This window comes from Stegostoma tigrinum, chromosome 15 (genome assembly GCF_030684315.1).
Source record: "Stegostoma tigrinum isolate sSteTig4 chromosome 15, sSteTig4.hap1, whole genome shotgun sequence".
In the NCBI taxonomy this organism is placed as follows: domain Eukaryota; kingdom Metazoa; phylum Chordata; class Chondrichthyes; order Orectolobiformes; family Stegostomatidae; genus Stegostoma; species Stegostoma tigrinum.
In genome coordinates this window covers 65,764,375-65,781,160 of record NC_081368.1, presented here as the reverse complement: position 1 = coordinate 65,781,160, position 16,786 = coordinate 65,764,375, and the positions used below count along the sequence as shown (strand labels likewise).

Sequence of the window (16,786 nt, the reverse complement as noted above, 5' to 3'; positions counted from 1 at the left end):
GCATTTCATAGCCAGCTCAGCACTCTTGAAGTGCAGCACCACAGTTTGATGACATGAGTCAGCTGGTTATGTTAACAGCTATGTCAGGTGTTTAATCATTTTATTTTTAAGTATATGAAGGAAAGTTGTTACAATACAACTGCGGATGCTGGAAACCTGAAACAAAAATTACTAGATAAACTCAATGGGGCTGGCAGGATCCGTAGAGAGAAAGCAGAGTTAAAGCTGTGGGCTCAGTTCTAAAGAAAGGTCACTGGACCTGAAACATTAACTTATCTTTCTCTACAAGGACAAATGTTAGTCAGACCATGAAGAGAATGCATATTTTTTCCTCAAATAGTGACGAGATCTATTACAGCCACCTGAAGTGGCAGATGGGCCTTGGTATTATTGTCACCTCTGAAAGTTCTGTAATCCCTCAATGCGACATTGAAATGCCAGCCAGATTGTATGGTTCAGTTTTCCATTTTGCAGTGCCTCCATTTCATTGATTGTACACAGTTAAGTCCCTGTGTTCTCGTCACTTCTTAAACTGTTTTAATTATTGTTTAGAATGACTGACTGACTGTTTTTAGACATCCTTGTGGCTGGTGCCAATGTGTCTTAAATTTCAGCTGGTCAACCCACTATGCTAATTTGTCTCTGATCTCCAAAAATCACGTAGGTCCTCTTCCTCTCAATTAGTGTGCTCCCTATTTTAAATTTCTTTTCTAATTTAGATATTGCATGCACTTCCTCAAAGTTGTGGGGTTTTTTGCATGTATTTATATACTTTTTGGCAAAGAACAATGGTCCTGATGCTGACACCATTACTTAGATTTTCTTTGAATTGGAAATGATCTTCTAAATACTAGTTTTTCTTCTGTCCTTGAACTTTCTCCCTCTGCTGTCACTTTCCTTTTAGTACAGTACACCTTCATTATATCAGTAAGCTGTGTGTATGGTACCACTCTAATGCTCCTGGAAAAGTCATATGTACATATTTCTTTATCAGTTCATCTGTTACTTTGTCAGAAGCTCTTAAATTGTTAGACACAATTGCCTTCTCCTAGTTTATGTTGGTTGTTATTTATTAATCCATACTTTTCTATGTAAATATTAATTTTATTTTGACCTTAAAGGGAGGCAGAGCCATAGTGACAATGTCACTGGACCAACAAGTCAGAAGCCAATGTCAAATTCTGGAATATTGGCTTAAATCCCACCACAGAACGTGGTGAAATTTGAATTCACTAATGTCTGGAGTGGAGAGCTACCTAATGGCAATCATGTAACCATTGTCCGTCTTCATAAAAACCCATCTGGTTGACCAATGACATTTGGGAAGGACATCTGCCATCTTTAACTTGTCTGGCCTGTGTGTGCCACCAGACCAATAGCAATGTGGTTGACTCTTAACTATCCTCTGCAATTAGTGATGGGCAAGCCTAGACAATGCCACCCACATCCTGTGAGTAAGTTTACTAAAAAAGCAAAACTTACGAATGGCCACTGCCAGTGTTAGTTAAGTGGTCACCTGCTTTTTCTTCTCTTTGTAAAGCAATATGATATGAGTAAATCCTCTGGCTTTCACCCCAGTTTCCATAGTCAAGGATGCTGGCTACATCATGGTCAGGGCCTCTGCTGTTTCCTCTTCCAGTTTCTTCAGAATTCTGAGTTGCAGGTGATCAGGCCCATTGCCTCTTCCTTCGTGAGTTTCACCAGCTGTTTAAAATTTTACTTCTTAATCAGTAATTAACGTGTTTAGTTACTCCAGCGTTCCCTCATATACCTAACTATATTCCTACTACCACATTTTTAATCAGACAAAAAATGGGAAAAGTTTTCATTGAAGTTCTTCTGCCTTTCCTTCATTCTGAAAATTGGTTATCTTTTTCAAATCCTGTTCCTACCCATTAGCTGTACACATCAACTGTTATACTTCTGACAAATTTATAACAGCACTAGGCTTTCTAGCTTATCACTTCTCTTCTGAACATTACAATCTATTTTGTTCCTCCTCTGAAACCTCTGCATTACATTTGGCACTAAATGTGTTTAAGTCACATTTTAATTTCCCTTTCCAGCCAAAATATTCAAATTCCCATTACAAGAGCCTTTCATTTACCAAGCATTTTTCATTTTTATTTCACTTCCAGTATGTTCAGTGTTCATTTCTGCCTGCACAATACTTTTCCTAGTACTGATAAAATTACACTTGACGTGGTTTCATTTTTTTTTTCCATAGGTTGTATATAATGTTATGAAAAATAGTACGACGAATATGGTTACGTTTGGGAAAGGTAAGTGTCGCTTTTCTTTTTGGTTTTGTTTCCCTCTTAGCCTGAGGATACTAACGCCATTTGGAGCAGGCCCACTTTTGTCCTGATTGAGGCTGACTGGCTCAGCATTTATCAACCCTGGGTCTTAATGGTTCATGTGACTCAGCTCCAGCTTGTACACTACTTGGTAACCCATCAACAATGTAAGGGAAATGCATTCCCTTAATAAATATTGATCATCGGATTCTGTTTGCGTGACATCTGAGCATTAGATTTTTGATTGCTTGTTTATATCGTATCAGCTGAAACACAGTGCGACTAAATGTTGGACAGGAAAAGTTCTAAAATGATTTAATTTATGGAAAGATAGCTCTGGTTTGGAACTAAAATCTTTGACCACGTATATGACATACTGACCTGGAACGGTATTGGGAGGAATATTAACTACTGTACTTCTTTTAAAATCTTGAAAGATGGAAAAAAAAATTTATAACCTGAGTAAAGAGCTAAAGTCCTTTATTATTATTATGAGATACTAATGTGAAAAGGCAGAGGTGTGATTAAATCAAGATGCAGTGCTCATGTGGCAGACTGGTGTTCCAGAAGCCCAAGATAATGGAAGACTGAGGGAGGGAAAGAATTCCACAGTTTAATATTAAAGAAATGATATGTTGAGAAGGAGGAAGTTCAGTAAGCTTTTTAACATAGAATAAACAGAGGACAAAAGATTGTTTAGAATTACACATCTGATGCCCAGCAAGAGTAAGAATGGAAAGCAGAGCGATAATGTCTGCAACAACAATATATTGCAAAAGAAAGGCCAAGTCATTTAGAGAAATTTTGACCTTTTTTTGGTAAGGGAACTGAGGTAGTTGATGAGGATAATGCTGTTGATGTGGTCTGCATGGGCTTTCAAAAGGCATTTGATAAAGTGTCACACAGACTTGTGAGCAGTGTTAGAGCTCGTAAAATAAAAGGGGTTGTAGCAACATCAGTATGAACTTGGCTGAATGATGAGGAGCACACCATAGTGGTGAATTGTTGCATTTCAGATTGGGTGAAAGTTTACAGCAGGGTTCCTCAGCGATCAGAGTTGGAACCCCTGCTCTTTTTGATATGTAATGAATGATTTATATATTGGTGTACAGGGCACAGCTTCAAAATTTGTGAATGATGTGAAACTTAAAAATTGTGCACTTGGAGGTAAGTAGCGTGGAACTTCAGGGTGTAGCCAAGTGTGTGGAATGGACAGACAGTTAAGAAATAAACTTAAATATGGAGAAGTGTGAAGTGATTAATTTTGAGAGGAAGAACGTGGATAGACATTAAAGAAAGGAATACTATTCTGAAGGTGGTACAGGAGCAGGGGAACCTGGTGTATAATGTGTGTAGATCATTGAAACTGGTAATCAGGTTGAAAACAAGGTTAATTATGCATACGGCATCCTGGCCTTTATCAACATAGAGTGCAAAAGCAAGGAAGTTATATTAAACTTGTAAAATAAACACTAGTTCAGTGTCAGCTGGAATATTGCACCTGATCCTAAGCTCTGCACTTGAGGTAAGATGTGAAAGCATTAAAGAGAATGTAGAAAAGATTCGTAAAAATGGTTTCAGGACTGGAACTTAAGTTACGTAGATTTGAGGAGTTGGGACTATTCCTGGAGAAGAAGATTGAGATTTCCACTAAGATATTAAAAATCATAAAGAATTTGAACAGAATAGTTGAAGAAAAATGTTCCCATTGGTGAAAGGAACAAGAATGAGAGGGCACAGACTTAAAGTAGTTGGTATAAGAAGCAATGATGACACGAGGAAAACCTTTTTCACACAGTGAGTGGTTAGGTTGTCTCTGTGATAAGAAACACAATTAAAGAGCATCAACCTAGATTGTGAACTTAGATTCTGTCCATGGATACTACTAAGCTGCTAAGTTTTCTAGCCTTTTCTGGCCTTTAATCAAATTTCCACAAGGTAATATAAGAGTGTAACTTGACCCACCCTCGAAGGTGGAATAATGTCAGCTATCAAAGGTAAGAAGCAAGTAATGTTGAGAAATTTGAGAGGTTGTTAAAATTTTGATAAATTAAATGAGCATGACTTTCATAGCCTTCTGAATATGTAAGTTGAAGATCTCCTCATTGTTTATAATGAAGAGATTTATATGCTCATTAATCGCAATGAATCATGAAGTATAAAGAAGTGGTTATCTATGTAGAATTTGTGCAGTTGGAAACAAATATGCAATTTAAAATGGAATTGTCTGCAACAGTGTAAATTGTGAATGGACAGAGAGAGAGTGCTGCTTCAGGAGCCCTTGAGATGGTAAAATTAAAAGTGCAGAGTGGGGCATTGTATGCTGTAACATTAGTCCACAGTTCTCTCAGTAACTTCCATGATTGACATAGAGATATAACAAGGAAAATATTCATCTTTTTCTTCTTCTAAGATGCCTATATCTTTCTCAAGGATCCACCTGAAGGTTTCTTCCCAAGAGTGGGTGTGATAACAGTATCTGGATTGGCTGGATTAATTCTAGCAACAAGAGGTAAGTAGTGAGCATGAAACAGCTTTAACTCCTTGGACATTGATTCGCATAAATTCAGCTAACAGGTTTGAAAGCAGTTGTAGCTGTCCATCTATTTTCACAGAATTGAGAGTGGTTACAACACTAAAGGAGGATTCAGGCCCATTCAAATCCATACTGGCTCTCAACTAGAACAGTATAGCTTGCCCCACTCTTCTGTCATTTCCGTATACCCCTGCAGTCTTTTGTCTGTCCAGGTTCTTTCCCTATTCCTTTTTGTAAACCACAATTAAATCTACCTGAACAAGTGTGTCCGGTGATGTACACTGCTTTTTAAAAAATGTCTTTCCTGCTGTTGCCTTTGGTTGTGTTAACAGTCATCTTAAATTTGTATCAACTTCTGGTTCCTGATCCTTCTGCAAATGGGCCCAATATTTCTCTACTTGTGCTATTTAGATCCTCATGATTTTGAAAGCCTGCCTCAAATTTCCTTTCCTCTTTCCTCTTTTTCTTCTGTAAGTAGAACAACCTCAGTTTCTAAAATCTGTCCACATAACTGAAGTCCTGCATTTCTGGACCCATTCTCATCAGTTTTTTTTCTGCAGCCTGTCTAAAGCTTTCATACCCTTCCAAGAGTGCTGTTCCCCAAATTGGGCAAACCAGTCTTGAGGCTGAACTAGAATTTTATAGTGGTTTTATGGTTCACCATTATGTACAGCCAAAGTGGCACAAAAGCAGCCCTATAAGCACACGCCAGCTGTGATGTCGGCAATCTCCCATGCATCCGTAAACTTGTAGTGCATTTCCTCAAGTGTTGACTAAATTTGCTTTTGAAATCACTGATCACCTCTTTCTCCACCTCATGTGCAGAAAGTTCCAGACCATTTCCACTTGCATAAAAATAAGTTTGTCCCAGCATCTCTTGCCCAGAACTTTTAGATCTATGTCCCCTGGTTTCTATGTCACTAGCCAGTGGGAAAACATCAGTTTAAAAAAAACAAGTAAAATATTAACTTTTATGATCCATATAACTTTTAGTTCATGACTTTGACAACTTCAAGGGTAAAAAAATGCCAGTCCCGCAGTTGCAAAGCTCATTGAATATTTCTTGCTTTGTATCAAATACCACTTTGTAAAGTCAGGATCCAGTATGCCTTTTTAACCAGTTTCTCAGGCTATTTTGACACTTACAAAGATTTTGTACTTCTACCTCTGGAGCACTTACACTGTGGTTAGTATTGTTCTCTTCAAATAATATTGTCATTCATCATTCTTCCTATTAAAAGCTACCAACTTTTCACCATTGCATTAAATTTCATTTGACCTTGACTTTGTGCCTTTGAGGTGTGTCACGACCCTCCTCATAGTTTGCAATGCTTCCAAGATTTGTGTCAAATGCAAATTTTGAAATTATGCACTGTACCAAATCTGGTTTATTAATATGTCAAGAAAAGCCAGTGGCTTAGTACAAACCACTGGAGCCCTGCTGTTTGGCCTGGATTTTCATCCTTGGGGCAGGTGGTTGGATCTGGGAAAGTTCGTGGCTCACCCTGTTTACCTTCAGGCAAAATGCCAGGAAAATGGAATTTTCATTCCTGGGTGGAGAACAGGGTGCTAACGAGAGCGAGGCCAGCTGATCCTGGAGAAGTAAAAAGTTGGAGTTAGACACTGGCAGACAGGTGTGTAGACAGGCTGTTCTTTAAAAAAAAATCTGCCTCAGTACCCAAATGAGTCATTTTCCCCACGTGGCCTAATGTTTACAGCCATAAGAATTGATGGGAATTCTTTGTTTAACTTGAGATCGAAAACCATACAATTTGCACAATCCTCTGACTTGATTAAGAATAATTAGAAAGAATCAGTATGAGTTTTGTTGCAGTAGTCAATTGCCCTTTCTTTCAGAAGAAAGATAGCATTATTTAAAAGCTTAATTGCATCAAAATGCAATGACTTGGAAGTTTCTACTGACATCCATGTGAAATGGTGTTTGGATAATGATTGGTAATTATGATATCAGACATTCTCTGCAGGTGGTACATCACCTAGAAATGAGATTGCATTTTTCTAAACCGCTGTCGCAATTCTGGCTTCTCAAAGTGTTTTAACGTCAACAACCAATCTTGAAATGTCATGACATTTGAAATGTCAGCAATCTCACAACCTACATCATAATTTTTGTCTCCAAGGTTACCTCAAACACCAGTGAAATCATTGACCAGATCATCTGCTTTAGTCATATGGGATGAAGGGTGAATATAGATTTTGTCTGTGGAGAGGCTCATTGCTCCCCTGATAGTATCATGGGATATCTAAGGGTCTTGGGGTGCAGTGGTAATGTCCTTATCTCTGGCCCAGGAGGCCTGAGCTCGAGATCCACCTGCTCCAGAGGTGTCTATAACGTATCTGAACAGGTTGATTCATAATATTTACCACGGGATCTCTTTCCTAAGGAAAGGGAGGGCTAGATTGCATGTCTCATCTGAAAGTCTGAAAACGCACCGTCTACTCCATGCTGCGTGAAAGGGTCAACTCTCATATTTTCTGAAATTTCTGAAGTGAGATTTGACTTAAGAGCATTTTCTTACTCATAATCCTTTACTGATTAAGCCCAGTTCCGACTCGCTCGAAGATTCCATTTCTGAATCCTATGTCAGCTGCTCAGTTACATTTGAGGTATTAATTTCTGATGAACTATGATGTCAGTTTTTCCAATGTGACCACAACAATTGAATCAGAGGCACCATCAGAAATGGAATCTGACTGCTTTTTAGCTAGATTTGCTACAAGATTTGTTTACCACTCAGTCAAGAATTAATTAAGTGGTCAGAAATGTTTGCATGCTGAAAATTGCTTCATTTCAGCTGTTATTTTTAAACAGTGGCTTCAGGGGAAATTATCAAGCAGTCAAGCCAACACCACTATAGTGCAGCAATTAGCATAAAGGCCTGAATTGCAAACCTGATGAAGGCAGCTAGCCTACTTGTTGTAGTGTGCTAATGTTCAAAAAGACGCCTGGAAGTTTATACTAAGAAAAATAAGTCACATAATTAAAAATAAAGGAGATAGACCCAAAATCAAAGTGAAAATGCAGGACAAGGTTAGAAAAAAAGAACCAAGAGTGTTTTTAACGGAGTGGCTGAGTGAGAAATGGCTTGAAATGACTTGATGAAACTGTTGCTAAAGTGGCCTAAACAAAATAAGGATGTTTGAGTGACTTGGAAGGCGTATATTAAAGTTGTTTCAGAAGTGAAGGAAACCTGAGTAGAGAAACAGTGTTTGAAGTTGACATGCCCCCAACCATGACATCACTACAACAACTACATAAATGCTGGTCCTCTGTATTCGTACTACTCATGCTTTTTTAAAAAATTTGATTCAGTTTGCAGCTTGGCTAAGCGGAAATTTGGTTTCAAGAATCTTGAAGTTATCTTCCTGTGCTGTTTTATTCACCCTAATTGATTTAATTCTTCTTAGGATCACGGGTTAAGAAGATGGTATATCCTGCGGGACTTGCATCTGTTGGAATGGCCATTTGTTACCCTCAACAAGCCATTTCAGTGGCAAAGGTAATAATGATGATAAGATATTTCCCTCCACCTGAGTGTAATTTTAAGTGTTACTTTTCAGTTAATTTAATGATTGTAGGACTATTCACTGTTTAAAACATTGTTGAGAATTGGGACAAGAGTTTTACAAAGTAGTTGGACGTGCTTCCCAAGCCGCATGTATCTTGAATTTTCCATGTAATAATACTTACGATGAAGATTACGCAGACCTATGTGAACTCTCGACTTTTTCCTTCGGAAAATGAATAATTTTCATTGTACCGTATGATAAGCAATGAATTAGTCTGCTCTTCAGATGGAGCTGAAACCCATTGGAGAACAAATTATAATCACTAAGTAATATTGGAATAATCTGGACTGAAAAAATTGGGTAAATTTTTGAAACTATTTTCAGTTGGAACAAAACGTTTTAAAGAAGCAACAACTTTTGCTCAGTTGACATTGAAAACATTTCTTTATAGTTAAATAACAATTTACATGGATATCAAGAAAAATCATCTTTTGACAGAGCTCTATAAAGAAAGATCAAGGAAGATGCCTGATTGCTTGAACAAAGAGAGCTTTGTCAACATACGTTCAAAGAGGACAGGGAAGTAGAGAGAATGGCAAAGATTTAGCAGTGATTAAAAGTACAATGAGGAAGAGGCCAGAATTTGATCCACATCCAGCAGTTGTTGTTTGTACTCAGAATGTTTTATTTGCTTCTTTCTTAGACCTGGTTTCACTGATGTTTTGTTCTATCAGCTTTTTTTATTTAGCACGTAACTAAGCATCTTAAAATCCCAAATCATAGTTTGAATTTTTACCCTAATTTTATTAGAAAGCTTGACAGACGGTGTTTCAATTTGCCAACCGTGTAAGGACAGGATAATGTTTGCAATTGGATTCAGCTTCAAGCAGCAGAATTGTTAATATTGTGCTTTTCTTTTAGTTTTCTGGTCAGAAGATGTATGCTGTCAGCCAGGGGAGTTATGAGGCAGTTCGATCTCTCTGGAAAAGAAGTAGTGAAAAGAAAATGGAAGACTTGGAGGTAGTTTAGATTACTGTGTACAATAGTAATTGAACATAAATCTAACGTAACATTAAAACAGGATAAAATGTATAAATTGTTTAAATCATTAAATATTCACAATTTTCTGAAAAGACAAGTATGGCTTGCAACTAATTACAAATGTACTATTTTAGTTTGCATTTACAATTTTTGTGTGTACTTTGTGGTGTGTTACTTGATATTCTTATTAAAATTGTTTTGGTATCTTTATTTTAATTACAAGTTTAGCCTGATGTGTGAGAAAACAGCCCTTTTAATATGCAAGTGCAAAGTATAAAGTGACCCTCAATTCAACATTGGTTCTGTCGCCTTGTTGCTATTAAAGTGGGCATTGGATTCAATCCTGAACCTAGCTGCTTTATACCTGATAGCCCTTTGTTCCTCACTCATTGTTCTCTCTCGTTCCCCCCATTCTAATAAAAGTGATCACTGAGTTCTATTAAGAATCTATCCACTGCCATTCTTGATGAGATCAGATACGCCAGCACTGAACAGGATCTCTTCAGTACTTCCTGTTGCAAACCAGCTGATGGGTATGAAAACCAGCAGATGCATGAAAATGGTCTTTGTTTTCATTCTCTTAACCTATCCCCCCCAACATGCACATTTCATTACGTGCAGTGTAGTTTCTCACTGATTTTCCCACTGCGTGGGCATCAGCTGAAGAAAATTAAGGATAAAATTAAAATATTATCAGTCAACATTGTACAGTTTTATAATGAGATTTTCTTCAGCTGTTTCATTGATTACACAAAGGGCATTGAAAGAAGAAGGGGCAAGGTATGTGATATGATGGTATGTGATATGATGGCATGTGGAGTTCAGGAATGAATCTCATTTGCTGGTTAACACACAGTGGATCCACAGACAACATATCAATGGATCTGGGATATGCAACCTGAGGGTCTGGGTGCCTTCACCATTAAAATGTCATGATCAAGTTTATAGAATAGTAAAGCCCGAGAAGACTAGAATTCAAGGGGCTGGGAGTCCTGTTTTAGCTATTCAAACTGGTTAAACTGTAACTCAAATACTGGGCATTGTATCATAAAAAGGATAGAGGGAGTGAGGTGTGGATTGTATTAGAATAATACCTGGATCCAAGGGTTGAATTACACGGAGAGATTACACAGACTAGGCTTGTAATCCCCAAAATTTAGAAGGTTAGTGGTGATTTGATTGAAGTTCAGTGATTTTAGAAGAACCGATAGTTGTCGATGGACAGAAATTAATTTTGCTCCTTGAGCCTGAGATTAAATTGCATTTTCTAAAAACTTTGTGTTTGACATTTCGGTCGTAGTAGAAAATCTACAAATGACAATTGATATTAAATCATTGGTAATTTTTAAACTGAGATTGATAAGGTTTTGCCAACCAAAAGTATAAAGAGATATGGAACAAGACAAGCATATGGTGTTGGAAAGCAGATCAAACAAGATTCCATTGAAAGACTGAACAAGTCTACTCCTGTTCCTGTCAGTTGTCAAACACGGGGTAATTCAACATGTTGAATTTGTAGAAAACATAATTTCAGAAGAGATGAGGTGTGAGAGTGTTCATCGGTACATTAACTCTTGGTCTTTTGAGAGTAGCAATGTGTATAAAATTGTATAAATCCAAAGGATGAGATGACTCTGTGATTTGGTATTTATTATTACTTGATCAACAAGTGCTCATTTACTACTGACAAGGATGTCAGTAAATGTTACATGCCCGTGGCTGATGTCCTTGTGCCGGCCTTGCTTTCCTCCCTACACCTAGTATTCTTGGAGCTGACTAAGTTGCTTTGGAAGTCTGTGTTACTCGGACTCATTTTTATTTGCAAGCTTGCCCAAGGTGCTATATAATGTCACTGACAATTAAATCACTTTTTCTTCTTTAACCACTAATGACAAACATGTTTTATGCAATTATCATCAATGCAAAACTGAGATCTTGTCCAAAGTTTTCCAATTGTGTCACTCTCCTTCATATACTTCCAGGCTTAAATAACTTCCCATTTCTGTGACCTATGGTTTCTTTTGATGACCACGTTTGAAAAATTTGAATTAATTGATGCTAAATTCAGTAATTATTCAATTGAAATTGAAGTCTTTCAGTCAGGGTGCTTAAGTGAGCTTGAGAATGCAATCGCCCAACCCCATTTTTCTAATAGATATAATCAACAACTGACATCTATATACTACTTGTATTGCTCGTTTAATGTGGTAACAGCTTCCAAGAATCTTCTCAAGAGTGTTGTCAAAAAATAACTTTGACACTGACAGATGTCAGAAAAGATGACCAAGAGCCCAATCGAAGAGTTTGGTTTCACAGGCATCTTAATGGAAAACAGAGGCACTGAAGTTTAGGAGAGAATTCCAGAGCTTTGGGCCTTGTTAGTTGAAAGTGGCTGCTAGAATGAGACAACTAAAATCAAGGGTGTACATTTGTCACTAATATGATTATAAACAAAAAGTGAAATATTTTTCCACTCTTGCGTATTAACTGTGAGTTTCCTGTATATGTTGACAAGCCAGGAAAAATTAATGCTCCAAGTTTATTCATTTGAATTTGGCCTGTATATATAAAGAAAATCAAATTGATGTACTGCCAGAAACTTGAAACAAAGCTTGAAAATAGAGGAATCTCACAGTAAACCTGAAAATGTATTGTTACCTGGCTTTTAACTTCATAGATGTTGAGGGACCTGCCATGTGTTCTTCTTCTTCTTCTCTCTCCTCCCCACCCCACCCAACTTTTTGTTCTACATTTTTGATTTTTGGTGTTTGTGCTGCATTATTTTTCTTTGTGTTTATCCTGCCACCTTGTTCCTTTCTGTAATTTGTGTTTTTAGGCAGCGGGGTAATCTGAGCTCTCCAGTGGTCTAATTGAAAACCTCGAAACATTACAGCGTTGGTTTTTGTAGCAGTAAATAATTGAACATGAGCCATTCCTGAATGTTGCAGATGAAACCTAAACTGACAAGAAAGCTTTCCAGCTGCAAATTAGCATTCTCCTGCTGTAAACCTATTTGGGAGCTATGACAATGTGAATAACAATCAAAATTGAAAATTGTTATACTAAGCTGAAGTTCAGTTATATCGTTATGTACAAGGAGTAATTCCAGTGGACATTCAGAGCGCTGGTCGAGAAGACTGTGTATAATGATATTATAGCATTGACCTTAGCTTGTGCTGTCTGTGGGCACACCTTTCTGAGGGTTTGTGGTGTTGTGGAATTAGCTCATAAAGTAAAGTTGATACAATTACAGTTTTGTTTTTGTGTAATATTTGTGAATGGACTAGTACAACTAAACTGGTCAGTGGAAAGCATTGTAAGTTGGCAGAAATCAGAGTGTATGGGAAGCAGATGCCAGATTTCTGGTTTAATTACAGTGGATGTTAAAAAAATCCATGAACGTCATCTTTTGATGGAAAAGCTTAGCTTTTATTGGCAGTGGGAGTGAGCCAGGGCAGAGACTGTTAAAGTAACTGGAAGTGCCAGTAATGAACTTTCTGTGGAGCAGGATTATTGAAGCTCAACTTTCAATTTAGAACAGTACTATCAGTAAATTTCTGTGCATGGGTAATCGGGGCGATACAACACATGACAAGAAACTGAACAAGAAACTTTCAGTCTTGGGAGGTCAGCCACAAAATTCATTTTATGTTGCGTCAACAAAATTGCCACATGATTCCTGAAGTGTTAATGGCATCTCATTGTTTTACTTGTTTGAAATAAACAGTGAGCTAAGTTCGACAGTTTTATTGTTGATGTGTTAATTCCTCATATTAGACCACTAAAGTGAAGGAGGATCAGCCGAAGCAAGAGATACTTGGTGAATTAGAGAACACAGACTCTCTGCTTGAAGAGGAATTGCCTGAAAAAGTACAACAGCCAGAAGTTATCTTTGTGCCAACAAGAGGTACTAACCAGAATTTCTACTTAAAGTTTTCGAAGATTTGTAGTTTGGGCTGTGAATGAGGCTGTAGACACGCTGAGCTGGTGGGTTCGGTTGCAAATGTCACCCTGCTAGGCTTTACCAGAAGCCTAGCAGGGTAACAAAACTGAACATTTAAAAACAATGTTCAGTCATAGGATCATAGAGTTGTTAACTATGCGTAATACACCACCTAGATGTTCTCCCACAATTAATGTCATTATTAAGTAGTTTAATTAATTAAGCTATAAATTTAATACAGGACGTAAACTTTTCCTAGTTTAAATGAATGCCGTGGTTTAGAGGAAGAATAAAAACTCAATCTTATTAACGGATCGTATTGGCTTGCTGACTTAATGTCTTTGAACATCAGAGAGGGCGCAAGACATAGTGAAACCTGAGAATTGAACCACTCCTTGTTTTGTAAAATACCAAACAGCATCTTCCTTCACTCACTGTGCTGAATCCCCTCACTAGGCTGACTCGCCTCTTAATTACTCTCTAAAAATGATATTGCATTGAGCTGGATCTTGCATGCCGGCAAAATCGTCTGAATGTGTGCCAGCAGAAATTCTGAAGACCAGAGTCAGCCCCTGCTGATCAAGTAACCAGTTCTCATTAGCCATCTAATTTACTACCTGTGTTACCACCAGAAGCAGACAGCTTGTTTGCCACTATATTCTGAAATAAATGACCATTAAAAGTTAGTTAATTAGTAAACTTGATTAGATTTTACAAAGATAACATGTTTCCTCACTTGCCAAGTTTTTAAAATTTGTTTGCCAAACAATTTTCCATAAGCAAATACCTTCCGTATATAAACAAGTACAAGTTACAAAGACCTGGCTTGCATAATGTCAAGTATATTATGTACAATTAATTTCTCTACATATACATAATTTCAATAGTAATTGATTAGTTGACCTCTCTGACTATCTCTTCATCTCTAGATTGATCAACTTCTCTTGATCATTTCTGTCTGCCTTGTGTTTTCCTTTCTCCACTACTCCACAACTATCCTTTGTATCTAGCTTGTCATAGGTCATTTGATGTACAATTTTATTTAGATAGAAATATCATACCGTGCAACAGGCAATCTGTGGTCCTGCTTCTAAAATATAGCTTGGTATAAAACTACAGGTAAAACTATACCATCCTCGGGTAATAAACAGCTAAATGTTTAGAAATAGGTAAGTTAAATATCCGATTTTTTTTTCTATTTCTGTACATTTTATTTTACAAAGTATTAATGACAATTGTGGTCTCTTAATAGATATTTTTCTTAACTCTGGAAATATTTGGCTTGTTTTATTAAGCATGATAGAAAGTTACTGCTGTGACATCTCTATTTTAAACAGCCACATATCAATGTTTTGCGATTGTTACGGGGAACGTGTTTCAGAAGTTCCGGATGAAATGGCAGCCATCTTTTGTTTTGTTCCTACAACAGAAAAACAAATGACTACACTTGACCCCAAATTGATGGACCATGGCCAGTCAAGTCCTGAAGATGCAGATTTGTACAGCACTCGAAGTTAAGGACACACGACTGCAGACGCTTACAATATGCTTTCTGGTATTTCAAGGAGTCTTTATTGGAAGTGGAACAAATTTGTATATCCAGAAATGTTGATGACCACCATTTATGCTAAAGTGTGAATTTTTCATTATGCAGTGTGTATTTATTTATATCTGTCAAAATGTGTTGATTATAAACCTGTCTCCTAAAATTTTACATATTCAATTGACACATTTTAATAAAGAAATAAGATTGTTGTTCCTGTTTATACCACATTGTTTAATGGTGTTTGTAGCATCTAGAAAATAAATGTTGAGTAACTGCAGGAAGGTCATAGATCTTTATTTTGTCAGAATGTGTGAGGAGATCAGTTTCTAGTGAGAGTGATTACTTAGTGATCCAGGAAATGGCAGAGAAGTTGAATAAATACTTTGCATTAATCTTCAAAGTAGAAAATGCTAATAGCATTGCAAAATATTTAAGGGACAAAAGAAGAAGAGGAAATAAATACACTATCACCAGAGAAAAAGGTGCTAGGCAAAGTAATGGGGCTAAAAGGCCAATGCATTTCTTGGACCTAATGGGATACTTGCTAGGGTATTAAAAGAAGTAGCTACAGAGACAGTGGATGCACTAGGAAATCACTGTGGTCGGCAATCACTTGCTATTATGACTGTCTGTCTAGAAAATTCCATGTCACTGGTCAAGCATTCTGTGGGTCCTTGTGTGGCCCTCTAGATGGATGCCTTGTGTAGACATTATTTAAAGTGGAAATGCTGTTGCACATCAGACACACAGGCCTTGACACAAGGTAGACCCAATTTCAGTGGCAAGGAAACCTCAATGACTGAGGATCTTCCAAATGCTACAGCCAACTTCCACCATTGCAGCCATTGGTGTATCGAGTAACTTCCGCCTGGATCACCACTAAGGACTTGTTTCTAATTGCACTTTGTCTGGCTCCTCCCTTCTGACCTTACCATCACGGGTTGCCCTGCAGGTGTTGAGGACTCCTGATGTCATCACTCTTGGGATCAACCAAACACTCCGGTCACTCCACCACACAAAGATACTGGTAGTAATCTTCCAGGAATCCTTAGGTTCTGCAAAAGTCTCCAAAGAATAGAACACTGCCAATGTAATATATCTATTTACAAAAAGAAGGGGACAGAAATGCAGGTAACTACAGGCCAGTTAGCTTCAGTCTGTTGTTGGGAAAATGTTAGTGTTTCTCATAAAGGATGTAATAGCCGAGCATTTAGAAATATACGTTACAGTCATGCAGACTCTGCGTAGTTTCATTTAAGAAGTCATGCCTGATAAATTTACTAGAATTCTTTGAGGTGGTAACAGACAAGATAAAGGAGAAGCAGTAGATGTAATATATTTGGATTTTCAGGTTTTTGCTAAGGTACCCCACATTAGAGGACTTAAGTTTCCAGAGTGTTGGAGATATCATATTAGTATGAATAGAGGATTGGCCAGCTAACAGAATACAGGACAAAAACTGAAAGAATTGTGGATTTTGGAAAGCATAAACAGAAACTGTTGGAAAAGGTCAGCAGATCTGGCAGCATATATGAAGCGAAATCAGAGGTAATGTTTCAGGGCAAGTAAGCCTTCTGCAGAAAGAGTTGGTGTGGCATGTTCAGGATACCAACCTGTAAGTAGTGATGTGCCACTGGGACCAATAGTTGGACTACAATTACTTACAATGGTAAATAAATGATTTGGAGCTGAGAAGTGAACATATTTTTGCCAAGTTTGTAGATGACATTAAATAGGTGGGATGGCAAGTTATAAAGAGAGTCTGCAGAGGAATATGGACCAAATATGTGACTGGGCAAAAACTTGGCAGACAGAATATCATGGGGAAAATGTGGTTATATGTGTTATATAAAAATATGTGGCAGGACGAATAGCAGAGCTGAATATTATTT

General features: G+C 37.5%; 1 protein-coding gene across 2 annotated transcripts in view; it reads left to right on the top strand.

The window, feature by feature from the left end:
* The window catches only part of LOC125458822 (MICOS complex subunit MIC27-like), a 37,800-nt gene extending 22,629 nt beyond the window's left edge, over positions 1-15,171 (top strand). For both annotated transcript variants that reach the window (XM_048544529.2, XM_048544527.2), the window contains exons 4-9: positions 2,228-2,282; positions 4,711-4,809; positions 8,263-8,354; positions 9,286-9,384; positions 13,183-13,312; positions 14,778-15,171. In XM_048544529.2, coding sequence (XP_048400486.1) covers positions 2,228-2,282; positions 4,711-4,809; positions 8,263-8,354; positions 9,286-9,384; positions 13,183-13,312; positions 14,778-14,866 — 564 coding nt within the window. In that variant the 3' untranslated portion in view covers positions 14,867-15,171. The remainder of the gene's footprint in view (positions 1-2,227; positions 2,283-4,710; positions 4,810-8,262; positions 8,355-9,285; positions 9,385-13,182; positions 13,313-14,777) is intronic.
* Positions 15,172-16,786: the final 1,615 nt, after the last annotated feature.